Here is a 26,968-nt window from a genome sequence, read left to right as displayed (position 1 = left end):
GTTACTTTTGCCCCTCACTGTATACTAAATGTTCAACCTGTGCTAATTCTTTCTTGAAAACATTTCCAAAAAATAATTCATGAACATGTTTCTGTTTTTCATTTAATTTAGCCTTTATCTATTAACAAATTAACGTTTAACTACTTCACTTGAAACTAAATTCCCTCGTCTGAATCCAAATTTAACAAACAAAAAAATGCAAGATTAAGGCCCGGTTTATTTACCTTCAAGTAAATTTATCTGGCCAGTAGTTGCTATGATTTAGAATCTGCTATTGGTAGATCCATGGTAATTTAATTACCGTTCAAATAAAGTTACTTGAAAGTGAATAAACCGGGCCTGAATGATTAAATGACCAACTGTAATGAACACTTTACTTTACTTTAATAATTTTCCACCTGGAAAGTTCCATTTTACCGGACTAGTCCGCTGGGTGTGTTTTTACCGGACTAGTCCTGTAGAACAAGAAATTGAACTTGGAGTTTTAGATTTATTTATGATATACATTAAGGGCCAATTTACAGAAGCGAAATTAAGTTAATCGTAATCAAATGCGAGATTAACTGAACACGTGATCAGAGTGAACCAATCGAAGTTTCGGATTCGTGGTTTAATCGCGCATTAAAATTTAATTCGAATTAAATATTTAATTCTCTTTCTATAAACTGGCCCTAAGTGTACAATTATATGCCCTTATAAATGAACATTTAGGTAGTACATTATTTTCAACATTAATTACATGAGTCGCTTCTTCTAGGTGAACGAGTTTCCCGCTTCCGGACGTAGTAGTATTGTCTTCCTGGTTCTGTATTTTTTTCGCGATGTTAATTTTATTCTGAATGGAATTTTCTATGTATCCCTCAGCCACTGATGTAGACTTCTACCCTCCGATGTACACTAGCACTACTTCTTCAGTTATTTGTTTCACTTTTTTCCTGCTTCAAATTCCCGTAAAACTTTTTCATACCTTTCCCGCGACACAGAAGGTAGCAAATTGTCACGATACGCTCTAGCGGCCTCGTTAATGTTATTTTCACAGTCAAAATTACTATCATCACTCATTTTCAATCCTAAATTCACTAAAAATTGCAAACACGAACGTTGTTTTTACAAATTGAAAAATGTTTGTTGACTGGTTGCTAAGGTAACACACGGGCAATATTATTAGTTCAAAGCCACCGCAGTTTTAAAACATTCTTTAGATAAAAGTGAAAAATTCACGATTGCAAAAAAAATGTTGTACGCACCACGTCCGGAAAGTGCTTTTACTGCCCGCGTAAGCTACCAGGACTCGTCTACGACTCGTCCTGGTATTTGCTTACTCATCCAGTAAAATCTAACTTTCCGGACTTGTCACGTAAATAACTATTCTCCTACAAATCATTTTTTAATGTTTATTAAATAATGTCATCAATCTTATCCTCAAACTAGGCGTTGAAGAGTCGATTGTGAACGCACCACCCGTCAGTCTGCATAGTATTAAAATACAAACAACGCAAAAAGTGTGGTTATATTTAAGCAACTAATCCGTGATCTGTAATCCGTAGTGCGTTCACAATCGACGCTTCAACGCCTACTTTGAGGATAAATTTAAATGAACCCACGATATTATAATTTACCAATATAGAAAACCAAAACCAACTTTATCACGAAGGAATAGCAATTTGTCAAATAATATTCAGATCATTGGATGTATATTTCTTATGCTCCAACTGCTAATTATTAACGGTGACTAAAATGAAAGAATCCGATCTATGTGTGCTACCCAAACTATATGATATTTTACGTCATAGTTTTATTCCTTTGTGATGGTTTTTATTTTCCGATCAAATCCCACTCTTCTATTTTGTCGATTATCCTGTCTTAGACCGTTAGATCACAATGCCAATGATCCAGGAAATAACTTGGAAACCTTGCATTTCTCTTTGAAAAATTCAAATAACTTTGTGCCAAACTCAGAGCAAACAGTGCACTTCGTCTTATTACTTTTTGCGCAAAGACGCTTCCCGTACTGCACTCTGACCTGGCAGTAATTTCTCCAAAAAACGAATACTCTATAGAAAAAATCTGTTACTAATACCTCTAAGCACAGGATAAATCTGTTCAACAATGTAAATAGACGAAATCTAATATCCATAACAGAAAGAGCGTCGTTGTATAGGTCAGGAACGCGGGCGCAGGCGCCTTCAACTTGTTCATGCTGAGCGTCGCGACGGAACGCGTCAGTCGGCATGCGGCACGCGGTCGGCGAGCCTATACCGTTCCGATGGCTGTTAAACACTTGATTTTCGCGCTTTCTTTGCCGGCATTCGTCGCCGTCGTAACAGAGGCCGCGATGGACATAACTGCCGGTAAGTCTTTCCAACTTCTTCCGACCCCTCGACTAATTGAATACGAACCAGAAATTAGAAAGGGCCCGGCGAATTAACGTGATTGATAGGTCATATCAGCGATCTACAGGTAATGCTTGTGTTTGGTCTAAGTCACGCAATTTTAATGTGGATGGATTTTTGAAGAGCACACGCGAAAGCTCTCCATGCCCAAATCTGATTAAACTTTTTACGTCGGCCCGATGAAATTTTAATAGCTGCTAGGATTCGGGGCGAGTTTGTGCATTTCCGCAACTAGGAAGCTTTTACGCAGATTAAAAATCAAAATTAAACGGTTCTTTATACATCCAGGTAACTAACGTTCGGACAATCAATCGATACTTTGTTAATAATTAATTGGTGGATCAGGTTCGCTATTTGTGACCTCATTAATTAGCTCCACTTAATATTGATAAATAGCTGCATACATGCTCTTTAATCTATGCAGCAATGAATTGTTTTCGTCATTTGGGAAATATCTCTTTCACCCGTCTACAGAAGGCCTCGCAGACGGTTCTATTTGTTCACCCGAGCAAATATTTTCATGTTTGATTATATTCTCGTCAATATTCTCGATATTAATTTTCTTGTTGTTCTACAACAAATCAAACAAGTTTTTCATGCATTCACTGCAATATTAAAGCAGATCTCTCATCCGAGTGACGCGCAAAAAATACTTGTTGAGGTAAAATATTCAAGTGAGGTAAAATATAACAAGCTTCTGCGCTTATTTCTTCAACAAATGCCTTTATTGTCAGGCTGACGAGTAATCCGACATTTGCGACATGTTCGTCTCATGTAATCTGACACGGCAATTTTTTTAACAAGACAAGAAGGTTGAAAGTTCAGGAATGTGGTCGTATCTTCGAACAATACAGAAATCAATTTACAAATGTTATATCGTGCGTTCATTTAAATTTATCCTCAAAATTGGCGTTGAAGAGTCGATTGTGAGCGCACTATACGGGTTACGAATCGCGGATCAGCTCTTTAAATTTTACGTTTTTACACGAGTGGTGCGTTCTTAATCGACTCTCCAAGGCCAACTTTGAGGATAAATTATTAAATGAACGCACGATATGTTCATGTATTGAGTGTTTTTTTTTTTAATTTTACCTGGTAGTAGGGGTTGAAGAGTCGATTGTGAACGCACCACTCGTGCAAAACGTAAGATTTAACCAGCTGATCCGTGATCCGTAACCTGTATAGTCCGTTCACAATCGACCCTTCAACGCCTACTATTAGGCGAAATTTAGAAAAGCACCCGATATTATTCTATGTTAAATTAAATTAGAAGTTTATTTTACAGAAAAAATAATCTACCGTGAAATTAATTTCCGAATTAATAGGAATCATCTAAAAATCAAATCCAAGAGAAATCTGTGGCCAATAAAATTTATTAATACCATTTAAACTCATTAATTTTTACATCTGATTATTGCTTGCACACACCTGTCAGATAATTAAAATGAACCAATATTATTAATGTATTTTTTGAATGACAACCAATCAGCTCCTAATTAGTCGATCACCACGCCTCCTCCTAATTATTCTTCTCGATAGCATTTCTCCATAATGGAACTCTCTCCTTTAAAAAGTTAACGGTAAACATCGTAGAAATTGTTTAAACAGCACTTTCAAGACAAAAATATCAATTTAAAATGTATTGGGAAAATATTATTTTGCCAGATATACAATTACCGTACCAAATCTATTTCGTGATTTTATGATGACCAACTGACCCTATGGGCTAAACCAAGACTATCTTATAATAATTATTCTCATGGCACTCTTTTTTAATTTAGACTGTCACACGAATATTTACTATAGTTGGCACGGCGAACCAGTAGAGTAGTCACGAGGTGTTCACGTGATAGTAGCGACGTCATGAAAAGCCTGATTCACACTGCCTCGCCAAATTTGAGTTTTGTGCGGGAAATTTAAATCTTACTATTTTAAGAATGGATGAAAATTTCGGCTGCCTGCATTGAGGTACACCATACTTCTTAACGGGCGCCCTTTAACCAATAGGAAACCATTCCCCGAAAATCACGTGAAGATCACGCCAGTTTATTACTCCATTAAGCCGCCGCGCCGACTATAGACAACAACGTTTACGTAACCAACATTGTCAATTAAGGGGGAATATAATTCATATGTCACATGATCCCTTTCCAATGATTTTAATTGGCTGAAATAGAGTAGTAAGAGAATATTACAGTCCAATTCAAATCAAGTGACCAATCAAATGCTTGCATTTCCGTGCAGCCCACTAATAGACGGTTTTAATTTTTTCTTGTTTCATTGATGATCATCATACCACTTGTTATATTATAGCCGAAAATGTTTCCATCAAAAATTCAATACTTCTAATATTTTATTATTCCTTTACACAGCTGTCCTATGGCATCCAACTACTTGCCAAGAACATTTCAAAATGTCCTATAGGATTCACATTAAACGTACTTTGCTAGTCGCTCCATATTGTAACATATTTTTCTACTGGCAGCAGCGGAAATTTCAATATTCAAAGAATTGTAAGTGTCACAGAAGTTAAGTCAAACTGCTTCTGTTAGAAAGAAAAATAATTTAAACCCCTATGCTAAGTCACAACTTACAATTAGATACTTTTAACAGTTTTGTTTAAAGAATATTACCTTACCAAGAAGAGATATTTACAAAATTAAAACGATTGTCAGTACTACGTTTTGAGTAGCCCTTCACAAGAGAAAAAAATTCAATTTATAACCGAATGAATTAAGTATCTGAAAGCTGCTTAAATTTCTCGATTGACAATTTTGTGCGTTGATGGCTCAAGTTACTCCACACCAGACCAGAGGGATTTTCGGAACGGTTATAAATTAACTTTGATTGCTAATTAGAAACCTGATACACTGTAAGGATTTTACCACATATTGCGATTGTAGAAGATTAATTTTGAAATTATTATTACTAGACGAACAATTCCGAAGCCATAGTATTCTCCATATTGTGATAAGTAATATTGGGGCCTATATTCCTCGTTCTTCGACGAGATCAAAGACGTTTGGAAAGTTGTTGTTATAGAAATTTTTGCTGCTTCGGTTTTATTAAAAATCTGAAAAAACAAATTAAACAAACTACTGTAGGCTCCATATGATAAGCGATATTGGGATCTATATTCGTCGTACTTCGAGGAGATCAAAGACATTTGGAAAGTTGTTTTTTGCTACTTTCCGTTTTATTAAAAAGAAACATTCTAAGCATGGCATGACGTGTAGTTAAGAAACAAATTGGATTTCAATCCGTTGAGGTACTCCGCGAAGACACGTCGTTACTGTCATTTTATTAAGCTTCGGTTGTTTTGTTTTAGGGACGGTATTGGCTTGAGAAGACATTGAAAGTTTCAAATGAATACTTTAATGGTAAACTTGGAAGAGTATCACGTTATTCCTCCTTTATTTCTGCATGTACGTCGCAACATAAGCTTTCTTATTACGGGATGGTGTGGTTCTCAAGTCGCGTTATTTCTCCTAGCGCTCAAAATGCACTTTACTGATTTCGTATCTCTAAACTCGATTATTTAGAATTGTTTACTTTTTACGTACACATAAAATTAAAGTTTGATGGAGTGGCTAGTGCTTTTCCCGGGACCACTGAAACAAGGTGAATTCAATTAAGAGCTCCAAAGTGGAAGCTTCTCTTTGATGCAACTCAATGAAATACATTTAAAGAAATCACCTTTATTAGCAGTCACAATTAACTCTGTTGGGACAGCTAAATGAAATTAAAATAAAAATTAATAAAGCACTTTGTTTCTTTATAATTACGGAATTTTGTCGTTTTGTTTATTTTGTGATGAACGTTAACGAACTTCCTCGCGACTACCGAATTTCACCTAAAACAAGTTCGTCACAAACTCGAAATGTTGCTATAAATTTTGTTTAAAAGCAAGGCTCAAGGCGCAAACTGGGAACGAGGATACTTTGTGTTAACCACTGAAAAGGGGAAGTTTTTATGCAATTATCGGGCCAACGAAACTAAAGTTGCTAAATGATAAACGAAATGGCATTAACACAAAGTTACATTCGTTCGGCAGGCGGCTTTGCAAGTTCCTTTTCCATTCAGCATCAGAGAAAGTAATTCGACTTCACTTCCGACAAAACCAACAAGTGGAGGCGCCCACCTAATTCAGCACGCCGAGTTTCGAGTTTCCTCGTCGTGCTTGACAGAAAAAAATCGCAGAGCACGAGCTCTCTTGTCACCAGCTTCCAGCTTATTTAAAAAGTTTATGGGCTTAAACTGTTCCACGTTGCAGCTAAGTTTCGTGTAAATATCGTCGCTGCATAAATTAACAATGATAATCTATTCTGACTGAGCGTAAGCCGATTTTGAACTGTTTGTCCAAACAACTTCAACTAAGATAAAAACGGATATTATAATACGACAGGAGTCTCGCATTTCCGCTGAGAATCGCGTTCTTGCAGCGCAACCGTGAGGTGGCATGTGGTCGCTGATCCAACTTTAATTTTTTCTTTAATAAAATACCAAAAACTCTAAACTTCAGGTGAGACACGGGCGTGACCAAAATGGAAACTGTCCGAAAGAACGGGATCAATCCGAGAATGGTCCGATCCTTGTCATTTCCCAATATTGTCCCTATACGAGCTTTCCTCTCGTAATTGATTTAGAGCCGTCCCTGGAAAATGCTGCACTCTTTCCATTGCAAATTCCGATTGGCTTTCAATCATCAGAATACCCCAACAAGAAACGATTGACTTGCGGAGTCGTCTCGTATTAAATTTCGACTTGAGAATGCAAACCGTTCCTTCACCGGAGCTGGATTTTACGGCTACTAGCTATAAAAGACCCGGAAATCTCACCATACAAATCACACGAATCGAATGTTTGTTCTTGGACCATTTTTGCACAGAACTGATTTTAGACTGGTCCTTGGGGTATTGTTCTGATATGGTTTCCTCAACGGCTTCAACCCCTAAAAATTGGCCAACAGAAACACCACTCAATAGATACCAAAAAATCTAATAAGAGTTTTCGCTCATTAACTGGTTCAATTTTGATAAAAAATGTTGATGAACAAGTAACTGGGAGTAATAAAATTATTGTAAAAGTCTAATGGAGAGCTTAATACTAATACCAATATTTATGACAGAGCTATGTACTATTCGTTGAAATGAATAATGTAATATTTCATTGTAGCTCTTTAAAATTAATTCCTCAACTAATTATTAATGTGGAGCAAAGAAAAATTGTTCTTTTAATTGTAATACATATATTTTAAATCGACAATAAAATTATTCAATTACATTTTTTATACAAGGTATGAAATTTATGATGCAACCAACATTACATTTGGACCGATAATGTGAATTTTAAAAAATGCATTTTGCTTTTATAAAAGATAAATCAAAATGGGACCTGTATTGTTGGTTGCATCACACATTTTCTTAGACTCATTATTACTCGTGAATCACCCTGTATAGACAAGTTATAAATTAAATAATAAACTAAAAAGACAGCACGAAATACTCGATTAATATCATGAAACAAAAAATTAAAAAAAAAACTACTAGCAGAAGGAAAAGCGGAATCAAAGCTAGACGCAAGCTCATATTTACATTTAATTGAAAGAAGCTTTTTTTATTTTCACCGCACTAAAGCTTGATTCCACTTTAGTTAACTTTATGATCACAGATGTACATTCTCAAGATAGTTCAGCTAATTGTTGGAAGTGGTAAGTGCCGGTGATTACAAATAGAGCAGCATTTTTATTCGTGTTCCAATGGAGAAAATTTCATTAATGTATACTAAATATTTATGGCCCATAAGCAGATTTCGATCGCAATTTCAGTTCCAATATAAAACACGCTTTATGTCTGTTTTTATTACCATCGGCATCCAGCAGTTCGTTGCTTAAAAAATTTTTAAGCGTGTAGGTTTTTCATTTAATTAAATTAAGGCAAATCCGACGTTCCAGCCGTCATTTTCATGTAAACTTGAAACATTTCCTTTTGAACATCCCGGTTTATTTCAACACGGACGTCAGGAATATTAGGATCATTTCATATTTAATTTGAATGCAACGATAATTACGAAAAGTTTGTTTAACACGAGACCCTAGGAATAGTGATGGAATTTTTCGAGGGGATTTATTATTATTAATCAGGAAAATTTTAAAGTAGCTTGTGTGGTGGTAGTGAATAGTTTTCAATTCGAGTTTCCAACAAAAAGACCCGATAGTAATCAATACATAAATATTTTATACCGCTAATGGTGTAGCTGAATGAACGCATTTACCTTATCAAAGGTGTACACGCAAGGTGCATTTAGCATTAGTGAAAGCATCTGCGGCGTTCCGCTCCCCGCTGCAACAAAGACTTTCTTATCATTAGGGATGATACGACAAATTACTGGAGATTCACGCAACACCGCACCTGAAAATTTTTGCACTTCGCTTTGTCACGCCGACTCATTTATACTCGGAGATAATGAAAGGAGTAATTGCAGGAGTGGGCGGGGTGTGAGAGCGAAAAGTTCGAATCACCGGGATAACACCAGGTGTTAAAAAAACTTTATGTCATTGTCGGGGTATGCAGTAAAATAAGCAACCAGCAATCAAAGACAAACGTGACGGACATACCACTCTACTTGTGTTATGTCAAAGGGAAAATGCTTCGGTGAATATTAACCACGAGCGTGTAAAATTATTCTTGTAGTTTTATCAAGCGAGTTGCCCACAAAGCTTTCAGTTTAGGGGAATTTACATTTAACAATATAAAAAATACGAGATTTTTTAATTTCCAGACTTGTTTTTCTTAATTACCTAATGCCTTTTGGATATTATTTGTTTTTCACTTCTGAAGCCTTTAGAAAGGCTTTTATGTTTGCTTTTAAAGGTTTTATACAGCCTATTGACTTTGATGTTTTAATACTAATCTGATAATTCGTGAATGATTTTATTTCATTCTAAAGCTTACTTTCTTGTTTACATGAAATATTTTGCGGGGTAACTCATACATGATTTATAAGTTTTATCCAACAGCTGTTTATTATGATACCGATTTTGAATATGTTATAAGGTCTATAAAACACTAGCGGACTTATGAACCCATGATTAAACTGTTTTCATAATTAAACAGTTTAGAGACAATTGAACAGTTTATTGCTACAGAAGGAGGTGTTGGATAAAACTATGTATTACACTCGTGACTTATTTGCCTTATAAGACACTTGTATAATAAATAGCTATTAGATCTACGATTATTTTTGACCAGGTAATATCGTCCAGTTCAACCTTATCAAGCCTTATTTTATTGTTCTAGAGCCAAAAGACCTCTCTTTCTTGTGACAATATTATATGCCGATGAAAATGTGATTTACAGTTAATTACTCAATTATAATTTTCTGATAGTGAAGCAATGAATAACGAAAAATAATGAAAACAATAAAGTAGTGGATATTATTATAAATTAATTGTTTAATAATTGAAAATATTTTAATTGTACAACATGTCTACGCGAAGTTATGTAAATATGAAAAAACCTGCACCATTTAAACTTTTGTTTTCACTCTAGCTAAGGAGTAATGTTTGCTTTTAACAACAAAAACATTACAGAATGTGTTTGCCGAGTTTTCGCTCTCATTTTGCACATTATCGTACAGTCCCCTTAAAAAATAAAACGGGAAATGTTGGAGATAATCCTTTTAAGGAATGATTGCAATCCTATGTGGTCCACATCAGTTTGAAACCAAATAGAAAAGTAATCACTTCAGAGTTGTTTATCAAGTAAGTAATTAATAAATTAATTGATTCTTTCATTACACAACCGGATTTGTCCCGGTGAGTTTCATCTTTATCTCGACCTTAATTTCAATTTTCAAAGATTATTTGGAATCTTCCATTTCAGCTCTTTGTTGGAAAATTTAGTCGAGATTACAACGGTCAAAGTGTGTCATAACACATAAAATCTGAACTAGTCTTATACAAAACGTAACTGTATTTTTCTAAATGAGATACATAAAACAACTAGCTGATTCTTACTGTCACAATTTACAATGTCTTGCAGGCACTCCGTAGCTAGCAACCCTTCATAGTAGGTAATGGTGATGGTGATGTTAATGTTATTAGCGAGTTAGATGTTATAAAATCCAGACCTTTTTTGGTTATTGCAACATCTTCGTTGACATCTGCCAATCACATCGAGAATTTCACACACGCGCAGGCGCAGCCACAGCTCATAAGACTCCGCCTACGGACTGGCGCGAGTTTTAAAAGTAACATTCCGTTAACATTATTGTGAACACTGGATTACTAACATCAACAAAACGACTAACAATTCGATGCACTATCGCGATCAAAGAGAAGTGCGACAGTATGTTACTGTAGATACTTACAAACTCAATCAAAGTGTGGAGTTATGGAAGTGTCTACAATAACATACTGTCGCACTTTTCTTTGACCGCGATGGTATGTGAGCTGCGAGGGACTTTTCTAAAACATTTTGCTCCGTGCAGTTGGTTAAAAATTCTTCTGTGCAAGCTTGAACGCTGTCTCTTTTAACATCGTTGCGGTAATAAGACATTATAATGAACTTATTTTGTTCAAGTGTGAAGACCATTTTAGCAATTACTTCAAAACATTTGCGAGGTTGTAAAATTATGCTGATTTTCAATATAAAAACAGAGCAACACGTTACCGGAAATTATCTTGGAAAAAGATTTCTTTTTAAGAATAAACAGACCAGGAACGCAAGAAACAACAAAGCAGGACTAAGCGGAAACGAGGTTAGCTTGACTTTGTGTTGACACTTCGTGAATATTTGACAGTTTGCGATTAGTATTGCATGAATTTAAAGTAAGTGGCAAATTCAAATTCCAGAACCATCCGCGGTACTACATTCTTTTATAGACAGTCTGTACTTGTATGCAGTGTGCGTGTAAAGTACGGAATAATATTCCTTAAATTTATATCGTCAATTGGGAAACATCCTTGGACAGATCAAGAATAAAACATACTTTTATAAAATACAGCATTTGATCCATATTGCTATTTAAAAATTTTTAGTAGTCCCCTTTGCACTGCCACTAGGTGGAATAAAAAAGAATAATATGTGCTATCCGAGGATTTTAAAGGAATTTAATGAATTTTATTCCTTCTTTACAATCATAAGCTGATTAATTAAGCACAAATGTTTGTTTTTATTTTAAACTGAAAAAGTATTCGGTATTAGTCGTGAAAGTATGGATTGGCTGAATTATCTCCTGAAAACTCCTTAAAAATTTAATACCGTACCTACATTGTGGTGAAAGGCTGCAAACCAGCTTTCAGGAATAGTTAAAAGTTAATTCAAGAGTGATCTTTAGTGTACTGAAATGGCAACAATTGAGAAAGAACGCTTTCCTCCTATTTCACTCTACGGTGTACTTAGACCTCGCTCTTTAATCGATTTCCATTTTCTTAAACTCGCCAGGTTTACGTTTCCAGCAACATCTGGAACTCAAAAATTGTATTTTTAAATTCACGAGCATTAAATATAAGCAGACGGAAATAAAATATTAGACACGTATTCTTTATCTAGAATCCTTTAATAAAAACAGAGATTCGTGATGTCTGCAAAGCAATCTCTTTATGAAATCTCAACTGCTTTTAAATACTCGTAATGATCGTAAACATATACTTTATTTACCGGCAAAGCAAACTGGCATGATGAGAATCTGCTCACTAAACTGTTTCAATGAGATCTAAATACATCTTTCGTCGCTCTGGAACGACTCGTCGTTAAGAAAATAACTTTTTGTTAATATTGTACATTTTTATATTTATACTGCTGCGCCTGTTTGGAATTTAAACGACATTCAATTATTTGGCACCCTTGCCCTGAGACGAAATTCGAAATCAGAAGAACATGGAACGATCTTAATTTGTGTTGCCAATGGTCATCGTCTACAAATGCAGCTTCGGTATTGGTGACACCACAAAGTCTACAGATGGCGTAGGTCTAATCCAATATTAGCCAATAGAAGCGTCACATGTGGAGTAAAAATAATGATGATTGATTCAAAAGTGTTGAATTTTATGCAAGTTGTGATCAAGTTATGATAGTTCATTGTCGTTTGTCTCGCAGTCAATTACGTCGGACAAGCCGGATGAAACCGATCGCATCGATTTAAATTATGGACTGTAAAACCATTTTAGCGCTAAAAACAGCTTTATGTTTACAATGATATATAGAAATGAACGGCGGGAATCGTATAATTTATAGATGAGGGCAGTGGCGCAGCTCACGTCACCGAAACCCCAGCGCTTTTATTTAGCAATAATGGAAGGGAAGTCGAGGTGTTTGTTCGGTATATTTTTATTGACGCCATCTGAAAAGGCGCGTCTGCCTAAATGGCAGTATTTGTATTCAACGAAATCCACTTAAACGGATGGAAACAAGTTGAAGTCGAGTCGACTTTTCTGCGGTCGTGTTTCGAAGTCATTTGAAATTCGTTAATCAAAACTTCCAGAGCGATGGATCCGGAATGGAAAGTGACGGTGAACATTTTTCAGGAATCATCAGTAGGTCTATACACACGAGATTCAGGTGTATAAAGCTTGGCGAATCAACTAAGTGGATCATTTTTACCGCTCCCCCGTACGACCCAATAAAATATATCTCTGACCCTATAATTGAATAGGTAGCTCGAGATGGTACTCCAGGAGGCTTCGGGGAAGTTATAACATTTCCCCCGGACTTATTGCCATTGTACTTGCTATACGGTCACCGAGATTTTCGTCTCGGACTTTTCATTTCTCCGTGTAGAAAACTTCCAGCGAGCATTAACGTTGAGTTATGTAGAAATGAAATTTTATTGCTCGTCGCGCAAACACCACTTTAGGACCACTTCATAACTAGACAAAGCGAAAACTGCGAATTACGACTGCGATAGTTCGCCTTTTGTAAATGTTGACACAAGCTGACGAAAATAATGGAATTGACTGCGCCGAACCGGGTTTTACATTCGCGACACATTTGCTGCTAAAAAGGGGAATTCTTCACTTCGAATTTTTTGAAACAACTCTTCATGCATTCGGCGATTGTGATTGAAACATCGAAACGTGAACTATTTTTGTGAAACGCTGCGAATTCCGACCCCAGCGAAGATAGAATATCGTTTTAATTCCCGATCGGTAGTAGATACAGCCTGTTACGGTAATTCACGCATTGCAGATAACAGTTTGAACCAAAGCATTCATTTACGTTTTAATTTAGAATTGATCAGAAAGGGGACGTGAGTAATTATTTTTATCCGTTTAAAATTGGTTTTCATTCGATCACATCGATGAAAATTAGGTCTGCTCCTACGCAAAAACCCAGTCCAACTCGTCCGACCAAGATTATTACTTATAGGCATTATTTTCATTAAACCGGTTTTTAATTTTCGTCTGAAAAAGCACCTACCGTCAATTACCTTCGCAAAAACTCTGTCCAAACAGATGAATAATAAAGGCAATTTCCACGAAAGCAGCTTTGCGTGAAAGCTTTTCATAAACTTGTAACTAGTTTGCCCGAGTACAGAATGGTAACTTATTTTTTTGCGCACCGATTGTGTTCAACCTTTGTTACATACTTCTGTTCGGCGAGCTTTTTCCTGAAAAAGTTTACTTGTCACAATCTAACAAGTTGACCCAATTTATTTTAGAAAATTGCAACAGTCGTGTGCACCTAGATTAAAAAAAATATACTCCGGGGTACAAAACTACAACTACATTCTAGCCAAAGCGACACAAGTGAAAAATGGAAGCTCTCTTTAATTTCCTGACGTAAATAATAACGGAATGAACATTTTCAAACGAGATTGAATTCGATGTGTACATAATTAACTTGGGCAAAAATTCCGAATGAGATAATTAACTCATATTTCTTCTGAACCGTTGAAACTAACAAATTGAAATTTATCTGAATAAGCATGAAATCCTCGGAAATCATTGGAAAAGTTGCTATGAATCGTAAAACTTTCGCAAAATCAAAACAAATCAAATTATGTTTAATTAAACGTTTTAATTGAGTAATTTAATTAGCGCTTTATTTAGAATGCAAGTTTTTTGTTCCACATCGAAATAGCAGCTGGAGTGCGACAATTTTTTTCACACTATGTGTACATTTATTTTGCTGAGTGTGTTCATTAAACTATTCGTGACTGTAGTTTATTCGCCACGACGTGCGTCAGCCACGTAGCATTCCACTTTTGAAACAGTTACCTGTTCTATTATGTTTAAAGACTGAAATAGATTGAAGTTTGCGCAAATACAACTTCTCATTGCAAACATTTGAAAATTAAATATTAGTACCGCCGACGTTCCGAATTAATATCACACGTAATTCTATAAGCAGTAGATTTAATCATCTTATGCATCAGACAAATTAGCAATCATTAAACACGAAAATACACGGCACTATTACTAATCTGAGTGAATCATCTTTACAAGTAAATAAAATACTCAGAATTTATGAAGTCTAAAAAACTAATTTAGAAAACAAACGTGTAACAGAGAAGAATTAAAAGTGGTTGTAAATGTAAAAATGGTGGAGGCGCCGGGGGAATAATTTCTTACATCTACATTGAATAAAGTAAATATTATACGAGAAGAAGATTAGTTGTGCTTGCAAAACCAGTTGATATACCAAGTAACTTATGAAATCTCTAAACAAATTTTATCTAAAAATTCACAAAAATGTATATTTTTTTGCTGCCGAAAAGCTAAAAATCCGGAAAGGCCTGTTTTCAGGACTATCAACAGCCTGGGGAATATTTATAAGTATAAAAATGGTTGGAGCGTTAGGGAGAGAATACAATGTTTACGGTGTTTGATGAGCTGTACGCGACCTATAAACTGTGTGGAATAGGATAGGAAACTCCATAAAAAATCCCAAGGTTCCGATTCAGGTGAGAGTTTCGTTGTCCTACATTAAAATACACTAGAGAGGGAATTTAACAAGAAAATAAATTACAGTTATAAAACTATTTTGTCCTGCAACAAACTAAAAAAAAATATATATAATTTAACAAAAACAATAGTAAAGGCTGTAAAAGTAACTCCGATTCATCAACGTAAAAACCCATTAAGCAATCTCGCGAGATAATTTGAAGAATTTTTTTTTTTTAAATTAAGAAAAATATCTTGGGTGTGTAAGATATTTATTACATGGGAAGCATTCTTAATGATTTATTTAAAAAATTTAAAAAAACAAATCATGTTTTTGAACTCTAAACACAAGTTTAGTGTATTTAGGTGGCACGGTTAATTCGTAGGTAGTATAGCTCATATCATAAATACGTAAGTAAAATGCATTCACGTTGTTTTGGTATAATGGGAAGCCATCGAAATTTTACATTTAATTTGGTAGTAAAACTTACTGTTGAATTAGGTTATGTTTTTCTAAGTTTGAGGTTATAAATAGCGTCAATGTCTAATGGATTATTGTCAGTTTTACTAGTTTGCAATAAATTGCAATTACTAACAATAAGAGAAACAAAAAAATTATACATAATAATACATTTAATAATGATCGAAATTGTCACGATTGTCTTGATTCTCTGACTCTTGCGCAACATCTTTCCAAATATTTTACTCAGTAGTGTACCCTGTGCTGCTGTAACTCGTGCTACGACCTAACGATGGTCCAGAACTTGAATGTTTTTTTCCATAGTTAACATTTATTTTGGCTTGGTGGTGCTGAAAAGGCCCTGATAAGAAACTTCATTCACGTTAAGCACAATTAAAAAGTGTAACTTCTTATACTGGTTTTCCACGACAACCACAGAATTCTTCCAAGCGGTTGTAGACAAAGTTAGATTATCCAATATGATTGCCAACGTCTAGAACAGAAGAAGCAGAAGAAGTACTCATTATTAATATATAGTCAAACATTCAAACTGTCTGATAAAGTCTTACAGCTATTGATTGTTAAGATTGGTTATTTTCTATACCATTACAGTGACCGTGGTTCTTTCTTCTCTATAGCATCTCACCTTCATCCACCCACTATTTCTTCCTTTCCAAAGACAACTCATTACCTCATTGCTATTCAAGATCAACTTATAAATGTAATACCAAGGAATTAATTGAACCATAAATAATATTTACAAATCCTCTTAATGTTTTCTCTGTGGAGTTCTGGAACCTCTTCTCATAGGCCGAAGAGACTTTTAAATCAGCAAACATTTTCATTATACAGTATGTCCCCGAATTGAGTTTACAAGAGGGAAAAAAATTATTTTTGATTTTACGCAAAAACTTCAAAGGAATAAGATTTTTTGCTTCATCTGAAACCTCTATTTCTGTTATTAAAAAGTCTTTTTCAACACAGAGGAAGACTTAACACTAAAATAAAAGAAAATGCAGAAAAAATGTTTTCCTTTTTTTTTGAAAAAATCAAACGATAATTGAATATAAAGCTATTCTATTAACTCTGCGCCGTTTTCTGTAGATAATTCAACCCTATATCGTAGTTTAAGCTTCTGAACACCTATGCGTAATACATGAGTGTTGGAAAAATTTTCATTAAATTTTGTAATTATGTGACAAAAACCGGTCCAACATTGGATTAAATAAATTCTTTGTCCCAAAGACAACATTATGTAATAAAATTTATAACATAAAAATTAATTCTAAGACCAAATTTTAACAGAAAATGTTAATTTAAGAATGCAGTACATATATCAATACTGGAATTTTAATAACGGAAATGGGGGTTTCAAATGAAGCAAAAAAGGTTATTCCTCTGAAGTTTTTACGTAAAATCAAAAATTAAAAAAATTTCCCTCTTGTAAACTCAATCCGAGGACATACTGTATAATTTTAATGAAAGACATTTTACATTCAGATTTTTTGAAAACACTGTTAATATGTGCGTTCAACAAATTTTTTGGTATTTTCAATTTAAAACAAACGTTTACCTAGTGACGCACACGTTACGGTATTTTGTACATACATTTATTTTATGAAAAAATGTTTGCAGAAACCGAATACAAATTCAAAGCTAATAAACTATATTGATTGGTCGAATTGTACGAATTTTTCCAATGCTTTAAACAAGAATTCGTTCTAGAATAAATCAAGATTTTTTTTCTATTTAAAAGATGTCTAGCAGATGTAAAAATTTAATTACAAAGCATGTATTTAGATTAAATAATAGTAGTTACCATTGCAACGAATTGAATAGACTAAAATCAGTAAGAACCTTATTATTACGAGTATGTTTAAGTGGCATGATTGAATTATCTGTAGTAATGTCATTCATTAGAGCTGATCAACTTATTGTATTGGCACGAACGGAGTGTCAAATTTGTTAAATATTACTCGCACAGCTTTGGAGGGTTTTTATTGTCAAATTTGCACAATTTGCACAACAATTCATAGCTAGAATAGTCCTATGCGAAGAGATTCTTTTACACGACCGACGATGGAATTAATAATCATAATCAATAATATTTCAGAAATCGTGACCTTTGTTTACAGTTACTGTTATTGTTTAAACGCAATTAATTGTCATATGTTTACAAAGCGATATTGAGCAAAAGAGGTAGGTATTATCGCAATATTATCAAAGTTAAATAATGTCTGACGAATATTGATCGGTGGATATGTGCTTCTATAAAATAATTAAGCAAAAATATTTGTACATTATTTCTATTTGTTACCGAACGATTCAACTCTGTCAGATTAGATATAATAGTATATTATATCATTAAGAGTAGAAGTGTCTCTTTTTGTGCTGAGCCCAGAGATTGAAGAACGAAACGCAGTCGACAACTGCGTGCTTCGGAAGCACAAAAAGAGCTTCTACTCTTCTACTTCTAGGACTTGAATTATTTCTACTCTGCTCAAAAAAAAAATTAAACTTTAAACGTCTCTATGGAGATACACAAAGGCGCCATTTTCGACTGCTTGAAGATAAAATGATTTTTTCCACTACTAGTCTTAGAAGGCGTCATTATTGACTCTCGAACTGAACCCAGAAGTAGAATTTCTCTCCTCCTGGTCAATAAATTTTCATTATTAACCAGTGGTTAATAATGAACAGTCGTCACCTAACAACGAAAGATTTTCATTGATTTTATTGGTTAACGTAGACGATTTTCATAGCAACCGGTGAAAAATGAGAACTCGGATCGTCGCATCGGACAAAATAATTTTATTAATAATTGTTATCAGAAAGGGTTTTAACATATCTAGTAGTGGAAAAAATAGTATATAAACCACGGTGGAGAAGTGCCTTATAGCCTTCGCGCCTTACATCCCTAGGCACGCCTCCGGATCTAATCTTGGCGCTCTGGCTATAATTATGAACTTCTCCACCTTGGTGTATAATATACTATTTTTTTCATTTCATACAGCCTATAAACAGGTCAATAAAAATGTGTTCTCACTTTGACACTAAATCTGCGGCTGTTCTTCGTCTTCAAAAATACATACTTTGTTGTGTGATTTTCTTGACAAATCACAGTCACGTCTCGTCGACAATAGTTATTTGTATCACAAGGCTAGAAAATGGTATTTTGCAAGTGCAAGTACGGTTTGTGGAGCAGAGGTGCCAGCCGAGGCGACACTAGTGCCAGCACAGTGTGTAATACACACATTTTTCGGCCGACAATTTATTTAAAGCAAAATATAATAATTTTTGTTAAAAAATTACCGAATGGAGAATTTGTTTTTCTTTCATTGGCAACATAAAGGATCCAAGAAGCGACAGTCACGACCAAAGTCAATTAATTCCTCAAATATTCAAAACCGTCGTCGTCCTCTCTGTTATTACTAAGACGTCGCTTGGTACCCCCTCGGCCTCTACTGCTATACACAATGTATAGCTTGCGGTAAAGGATACAAATTTGCCCGACATTCATATTTTACACTTAAAAAATTGTACAAAAATTCCACATGACATTGACATTTTGTGCTGCCAACCTTTCATTAAAAATTCCTGTTTCGATTTTCTTGCCTAGGCATGGAAATGCTAGTTTCCAGACGATTTAGACGAAAGAAACATCAATGTTTCTAGACGGAGACCGAAAAAACACTTTTAACAGACTAGGGGGCGTATTCTGTGATTTTTAAAGGAGCGTTAAAATTTAGCGCCTTTTAAAATTTAACGGAGCAGGTACAGACTACGCCCCTATGTATTTGAAATTATTAGTAATAAATAATATATCCAAAAAAATTTATCAACCCATCATTTATAAGACATTTTGTACAGCATAAGTGTCAAAAATGTATATTTGTTAAATATAATAATAAAGAATATTCTATAATTTCCGGACTGTAATGTTTCAACATAAAAGGCATCACATGTAGGTATGCTCTAATTAATCTAATTTAATAGATTCTCCAATTCTAAAAGCAGTCTTTCAATTATATGTGGATGTGGTAAATACTGCAACCTTTGGCATTTTGTCATCAGTCATCACCTTGAGTTAGTTAGATAATAGAAGTTACACAATAGGAGCAGAACAAAACGGCTGTGGAAAATTAGTTTAACAAGTTGTGTCAGACTAGCTTAGCGAAATTTTCGTGTAACAAACAATTTCTTACGTGCTGAAATTGTAGAAGGGTAATAATAGCGTGTTTGCAAAAAAATGCGACCCTGATAATTTATTTTTAAAAATAAATTTACTAAGAGAAATCAATACACAAAAAAGTTTCTATAACACGACCAAGTTAAAAACTAGTTAAAAGGCAGCACGATGTGTTAAAAAAGGAGTTTTAACAGCGGGAACGTCCGGTGTTTGGACTTGGCAACCATGTCTCCTCAATCCATCTGTCGCGATATTACGTAGGCAACAGCGGTACAAAACGGGATTATGCAAGGACAACAGTCAGGTGCGGAGAATTTCTTTTTCTTGCAGGATATGCGCAAAACGTCCGCCGTCTGCCGCCATCTGTCCCCAACAATATTCAAAGACCGAACAAAAGACTCTTCGGCAATCACGCTCCTCCATTCGACCGAATATGCACAGAGTGGTGGTCTGGTGGTAGACACATCCCGCAAGGACGTGCTCCTACGTGCGACGTGTAATTAGGACCGTCCCGTTTTAATCTTGGGCCAGAACGGGTCTAGGTGCGAGTGTGTATGTGCCCTAGTGATAATGGCGGATAGATTTCACACTTGCAGATTATGGTCCCGATACGTCCCACCGAAGGGGTGTTTTGCTCAGACGGGGATATTTATAACGTAATCCGGGAGGCGACGCGGGTTTCTTGCGATCAGACGATGTTTTGTCCCACTAACTCAATCCTCTACCTATGTATGCAAGCTTCGTCGCATAATAAAAGGACTACGCGGGGAGATCTTCCGACGTGCATGTTTTTATTGTTATTAACTGCCGCACTGCGTTTATTATCTAGCGTTATCTTGGCGAATGTGTTTGATGTTACAATAAAATTCCGCGCAAACATTTAATTTATGCATCACGACGGGGAACATTACGAAAAATGAAAGCGACGCATTTGCATACACTTTGCCCAGGACGCCGTGTTTTGCGCTTAGGTGTTTGCTCCATAAAGATTGCTTCCGGAAATTTTATTATCATAACGCTAAATCGGAAACACTAATTAACGCAAAAAAATCAGTCAAATATCTTGCAAACATGCCAAGAAATCTCAAGAAACTTTTTCTTACACAGCTTATCATTTACAAGCAACTACAGGGTTATTATAAATGATTGTCCCATCGCAGTTGGCGTTGAAAACCCACACAAATTTTGGATGTGCCGCCAGCCTCACAAACTAGTACACTCATGTTATCAGGCTTGTGGCACATTCAACTACGTCATCAACGCCAACTGCGATGGGACAATAATTTATTATAATAAATCCTGTAGTATGTTTCATTTAGTTATAGATCTAACGCCTGTAGATGAAATAATAATAATAATACTTTACTTTAATGTCCTACAAATAGTCCATCCAATTATAGGACCATGGATATAAAAAGTAAAACCAAATTCTTAAACAAAATACATAATTTCCAAAGAATCATAATGTACGGCCTGCAGTACTTTTCTTTTGTTTATTCACTAGATTATACAGAGTGTCTATATGTGAATGTGGGATCCTAGTGGGCGTTGAAAGTTTGCCGACTCTTTCACCAGAAATCGAATAGTGTTAGTATGATGTACCCTCAGAACAAATTGGTTTTGCTGGTTGCCTAGCTTGACAAAATAGTTGCTTTACAAAGAAAATGAAATAAAAATAAAACAATGAAATGAATTATTGATAGATCTCAACACTCTCAAAAAATTACGTATTTCTTGTACACTTAAGAAGAAGGTAAATAATATCAGGGTTAAATTTTGGCTTCGACATTTCAGACTATATTTTGAATTTTGCAGTATTTCGTTTTATTTCACGACCCAGACACCAAGAATTTAATTTGTTCAGATTCCTTTGTAATTGAAAAGCATCTAATACCAAACTTATAATTTGAAATATTTTAACAGCAACAACGCCCACTGAAATTTTACAATCAATAACAGAGAGTGATAATGAGTAAAAACCAAAATGGAGCCTTCAGGTATTCCCGTTAAAACATCACGTCATATCTAGACAGCACAGGTTTAAGTTGGTTTGTCGCTTCTGATTAGATGAGCTAATTGCAAAGATCGCTTACTAAACTACTAAAACACAAGATGTACGTTTGATTTACCGTTTTTTTTGTATGTTACAACCTTGAAACGTTTGAGTTAATGAGTGGAACCGAAATTTTTCGGTTCATTATTCTAAATGCATAATTTTCGACCGTTGGTTGCAGTTTCAAAACAGAATTAAGTTTTAAACGAAATAAACCGCATTTGTTAAACGCTATCACCATGGGAAAACAGATAATTTCTCCTGGCGGGCTTTATTAGGATTCATGTGCTCGTGGCTGTTTTATCCTCCACACAATGTTCCTGACAAATGGACTTCTATTTGCAACAATTGTTTTGTTATCTAAAATAGTTTCCGCGCAAACAAATACAGTGTCGACATTTAATTAATTAGCCCTTTCAAGGACCGTCTTGCCAGAACCGCGCGGGATCATCCGGAACGCGTAATTTTTTCGCCACTTTAATCACTATGCAAAGTTTTCAAGCAAGTTGATTGGTGTGATTGTTGACTGCGCTGTTCCATCATCGGATTAATTATGTATGGAGAAGAGCAATTAGTGTGCATGTTGAGTGTTAGCGTGACCCTTCCAGCCCTTTCAGCTCCGAACCAACGCGCGGTGTACTAAAATACACATGTCACAAAGTTAAATGAGCTGCATGACAACTCAATGTACAACACATATTGATTAAGATCTCGCGAATTCTACGTCATTACGGCGGGGTTTTATCTTAAGGGTTAGATTCCTACAACTCAAACAGAAGATCTCCTCGAAATTATCTTGGACTCTTGGAAAACACGAGAGCATTCAATTAACTCTTAAGCCGAAGGTAAATAATAAAATGGGACGACAAAAAGCTCACACAAAACATTTCAACGCTTTTGATTTCATTCTAGTTAAAGGAAGAAACACGAAATATATTCAATAAGAGGTTAATTGGTGTTGGTGAAACGTCAAAGGAGGCATGATGGGATCAAGGAACATTTCAAATTTTGATGAGTTCGCCGATGAATTCATTTGCCAAAGAAGTCTTTGATTGTATAGTGAAGCTTTTAGTTCGGAATAAATAACTAAATCAATAGGACTTCAGGACTCGTGACAAAAGGGTTTCAAAGATGCAACTCTTTCCCTACAAACAGTAGTGTCTAAATATTGCAGATAAATTTTCGGCTTCCCTTCCGTTTCTGGGGAGTGCGGTAGCGCGCACAGTTAATTTACTGTCCTTACAGTTACTTTAAAATTAAAGGGTTCATACGTTACTTTAATTTAGTGTAAGAAAACACATTTACATGTATTATTTTTCCGATAAATGTTTTTTTTTTTTTTTAATTTTATTGATTAGGGAATGTATCGAGTTGGCGGCTCTGTATATCAAAAAGTTTGACATTTGTTACTTCATAAAAATCTGCAAAAGTGCAAAATGAAACATTTGGTCAGCCGAAAAATCTAATACCTACACATGTCGTAGGGTAGGTATTTTACAACGCCCCAACTATTAGGCACTCGGCTTCGCCTCGTTTCCGCGCTTTAAAATTCTATTACTGTACTCTAATGTAAATAACTATTCTTTAAACACATTTTAAGGTGTCATAATTCAAATATTTGGTAAAAATAATTAACCGCCTCCCACACTTAAACTGTTTTACTTTCGCCATTATAGCTTACAGTACGATATCTCAAAATCGCACCCGAATAGATATTAAAAGTAAATTTGCCATTTTACGAGTCTGTACATAGCCATTTGCGGGTGTTTACACAGGAGAAATATACTTTTTTTCATCAAACATTAATTTTTTTCGTTTTTATAGCTTTGTAAATTTAGTTTATATTTTCGAACGTTTAATCAATACACACTACAATTGTGCATTTGTGCTGACGTCGAGAGAAAACCGAATAGCATCGATTTGACTTGATATCCAGATAAAGTTTGTTCTAGATTTTTGAAAATCTCTCACCCTTGACAAAATCGCGAGACTGAAATAGCAAAGATTTCAAGCTTTGTGGTTGAGAAACGAAGAAGGAGAAATTGCATTTGAAAAAGTAAGATTAATCCTGTTAAACTTATTTAAAATTTAACAATAGTCCTTTAACACTTCGCCTATACATCTCTCCATTTGGAACGAGCTAATAATCGGATTGTTCACCAAATGCGATTACTTTTATAAGGGGTAGTCCCTAACTACGGGCCCAGTTATTCGAAACATTTCGTAGCCCCGATGTGATCTCTTAGCGGAATGTCGTTTCTGCGGCCTAATTCAATAAAATACGAACATCAGTATTCATCGAATAATTCAAATTTAACGGTTTCTTCACAGCCTACTGCAACCAAACAAGCAAAATACGTCACTTCTACGAACAGCTGCTCGGCGATAACTTCAGATATTATATCCTATCGAATATTTCCATGTTAAAGGAAAATTTTGAAAAGGAAAAGACAAGCAATAAGATGAGATCGGCATATGGAAAGCGTCGAGACAAAAGCGGAAACTCACATGATTTTACTCGAAATGTCACGAAGAGATTGCGTATTGTCCCGTCTCCGCTCCGCAACCAAAGAGTTTTAGCTGCTTTAATCATGCATCCAGTGATTCTTTTAGAGTCCGAGATTGTGTTGGTAATAAAAGTGGGGCTCAAGTCTGAGATCCCACAACAGTATAGCCGCATTGATACAATCCATCGATATGTATGAAATATTGAAACTAGAATATGGCAGGACTATAGAGTCGTATAAACCTTCCAACTCCCAAGTTCTTGCGTTTAAACGATGCAATTGTAGCAGTATATTGCACATGTCGGGTTAGTTGTAGAGTTGGGTGAGAAAATAATTGTGACCGAAGTTGGAACACGTCGATTGAGTGGAAACGTGCCGCATTCACCATTCCACACCAAAATTAATCGATGCAAGATTCGGCAAATCCACCCTTGGCTATAAGTTAAACACTATTGAAAGGATATGGGAAAGAGATCCTTGGATACAAAATCGGATTTTGAAAATTGAAAATGCCGGTGAGAGTGGTTCCCTCGCCCTTGCCGATATCTTAACTGCCATTTCAGGATCGACAAAAACTATCCGAGCCAATGTAATGAGAAGTTGTGCATGCGTATAATTAACTAAGTTTGTGTGTTTTCCTTTCATCGATCCTGGGATAAACATGAAGTATCACAGTCACGTACCAGTTACGTCTATGGTATAATCAAATGGTGAAGTTTACCAACTGGTTACGTGTCGTAATAGTATCATTGAGGCGGATTTTCAGAGCGCTACCAATTTGGATGATGAATCTAAACATACACTGATTAATGAAAATATAATATGGAGGGTGAGTACGTGCTAATTACGCCGAATGAAGGAAAAGCCTCGTCTTTCAAATGGGAACTGAAAACCCACACGAAACGTTGTCCACAAAGCGTGCCGGAGATTTGCCTATATTTTTAGAAATAGCAGTAATGTGAATCAATAATTCATAAACCCCAACTAGCTAATTCCGTCGAGAGGCACACACGTAAATTCGCAAGATAAAAGAGCTTGCAAAATCTTGACGTTTCACCCTTCAGCACGTTGAACAAACGAGATTCCTAAATTAATAATAAAATCGTTTGGATAAAAGTAACTGCCATGTTGGTCGAAAGTTACGCAACCCTGAGGGCATACGTGTGAATTTAAACCAGCCCGCCTCCAAGCCAAGAAGAAATATGATGAAGGTAAACGGTGAAACGTAACAGACTGTCGCCCAGATAGGTTTACCGGGATTTTTGCCCATATGAATAAAGTGAGAATTGTGATATCTGCAGTTGGTTGTCGTGTTTTCACCCGACATCAGCACATTAGCCAATAAACAACAAATGATGAATTCGGTCTATTGTCTGGCTTTGAAAACATGCAACTCTGTTGGCAATTTTTCAAATGGGTACAAAATCACGAAATAACGTGGTCGATGCAACCGAATGAATCTTATTCCCCTCAATTAAAATAAAAGAAAACGTACTGGCTGTCACATTTGTGGCTCGTTATTTCTCTGCAGCGCGGAGGGGATTTACATAAATACATCACAACGGGGGAACATTTCATACCGAACGGAATAAAAGAAAAGCCGGTTTTTAGTTATGTGATGGTCTATTGTCCGGCTTTTAAACCAAACAGTGCATTTAATGTTATTGTTTCAAATCATAGAGCACAACGCTGACTGACGGAGATTTATTAGCCGTGATATTACGATTTTTCATGACATAAATTACACTCGCAGAAAAAGATTGTGGGTGACACAGAAACGTTGAAGGATAGATATGGCAATGGTTGAAACGTTTCGGAACTGTTCTCGCACCAACGCAAAAAATTTGCATTTCCGTTTCCAATATCGACGACCGTTTCTTGCCCTCCAGGTTCGACACGTCCTACGGATAGTTCAGATTAATTAATTTTTTATACCAGACTAATCCCATCACGAATCGGCACAAAGAATTAATTACTGTGTTGTTCGTAAAAAATACTAAACGACGAAACAAAAACGATTGAGAATACTGAAACACTTTAATAATACAAGAAGCATAAATGGCTAGTCTGGACGGTTTTCTAGGCCAGCCTGAGGAATATTTCTTAAATATTCATACCGTCACTGACCGAACAAACGTTTGTTTTCGAGTTGAAACAATCTACATTCGGAAAAACAAAAAACACGTAAAACGGCTTACGACATTATTATGGAATCAACCTTTACGTCGAAATCTTTGTGATAAACATTTCGGAAAAAGGTAAATAAAAATCTATTCGTTCAAAGAAATAGCTTAGTTGCCATGGCCACTTAGTATGGAAGCACTTACGGGGAGTGATGGACACTGGCGGAGCCTCCCCGACTACGAGAGCCCCAAGGAACGAATAATAACGAACATAAAATACATAATTATGTGGTTCTAGCAATAAATTCTTAGCTAAATATTTTTCGTGTTTAGATTATTCAAATCTTGTATTTAAAG

The 26,968-nt window shown here is 35.5% G+C and overlaps 1 protein-coding gene across 2 annotated transcripts in view; it reads left to right on the top strand.

The window, feature by feature from the left end:
* The first annotated feature begins 2,197 nt into the window (after positions 1 to 2,197).
* The window catches only part of LOC138135096 (neurotrimin-like), a 113,155-nt gene continuing 88,384 nt past the window's right edge, over positions 2,198 to 26,968 (top strand). For both annotated transcript variants that reach the window (XM_069053744.1, XM_069053743.1), the window contains exon 1: positions 2,198 to 2,351. In XM_069053744.1, coding sequence (XP_068909845.1) covers positions 2,198 to 2,351 — 154 coding nt within the window. The remainder of the gene's footprint in view (positions 2,352 to 26,968) is intronic.

This window comes from Tenebrio molitor, chromosome 7 (assembly GCF_963966145.1).
Source record: "Tenebrio molitor chromosome 7, icTenMoli1.1, whole genome shotgun sequence".
Taxonomy (NCBI): Eukaryota; Metazoa; Arthropoda; class Insecta; order Coleoptera; family Tenebrionidae; genus Tenebrio; species Tenebrio molitor.
This window is presented reverse-complemented; position numbering and strand designations above follow the sequence as displayed.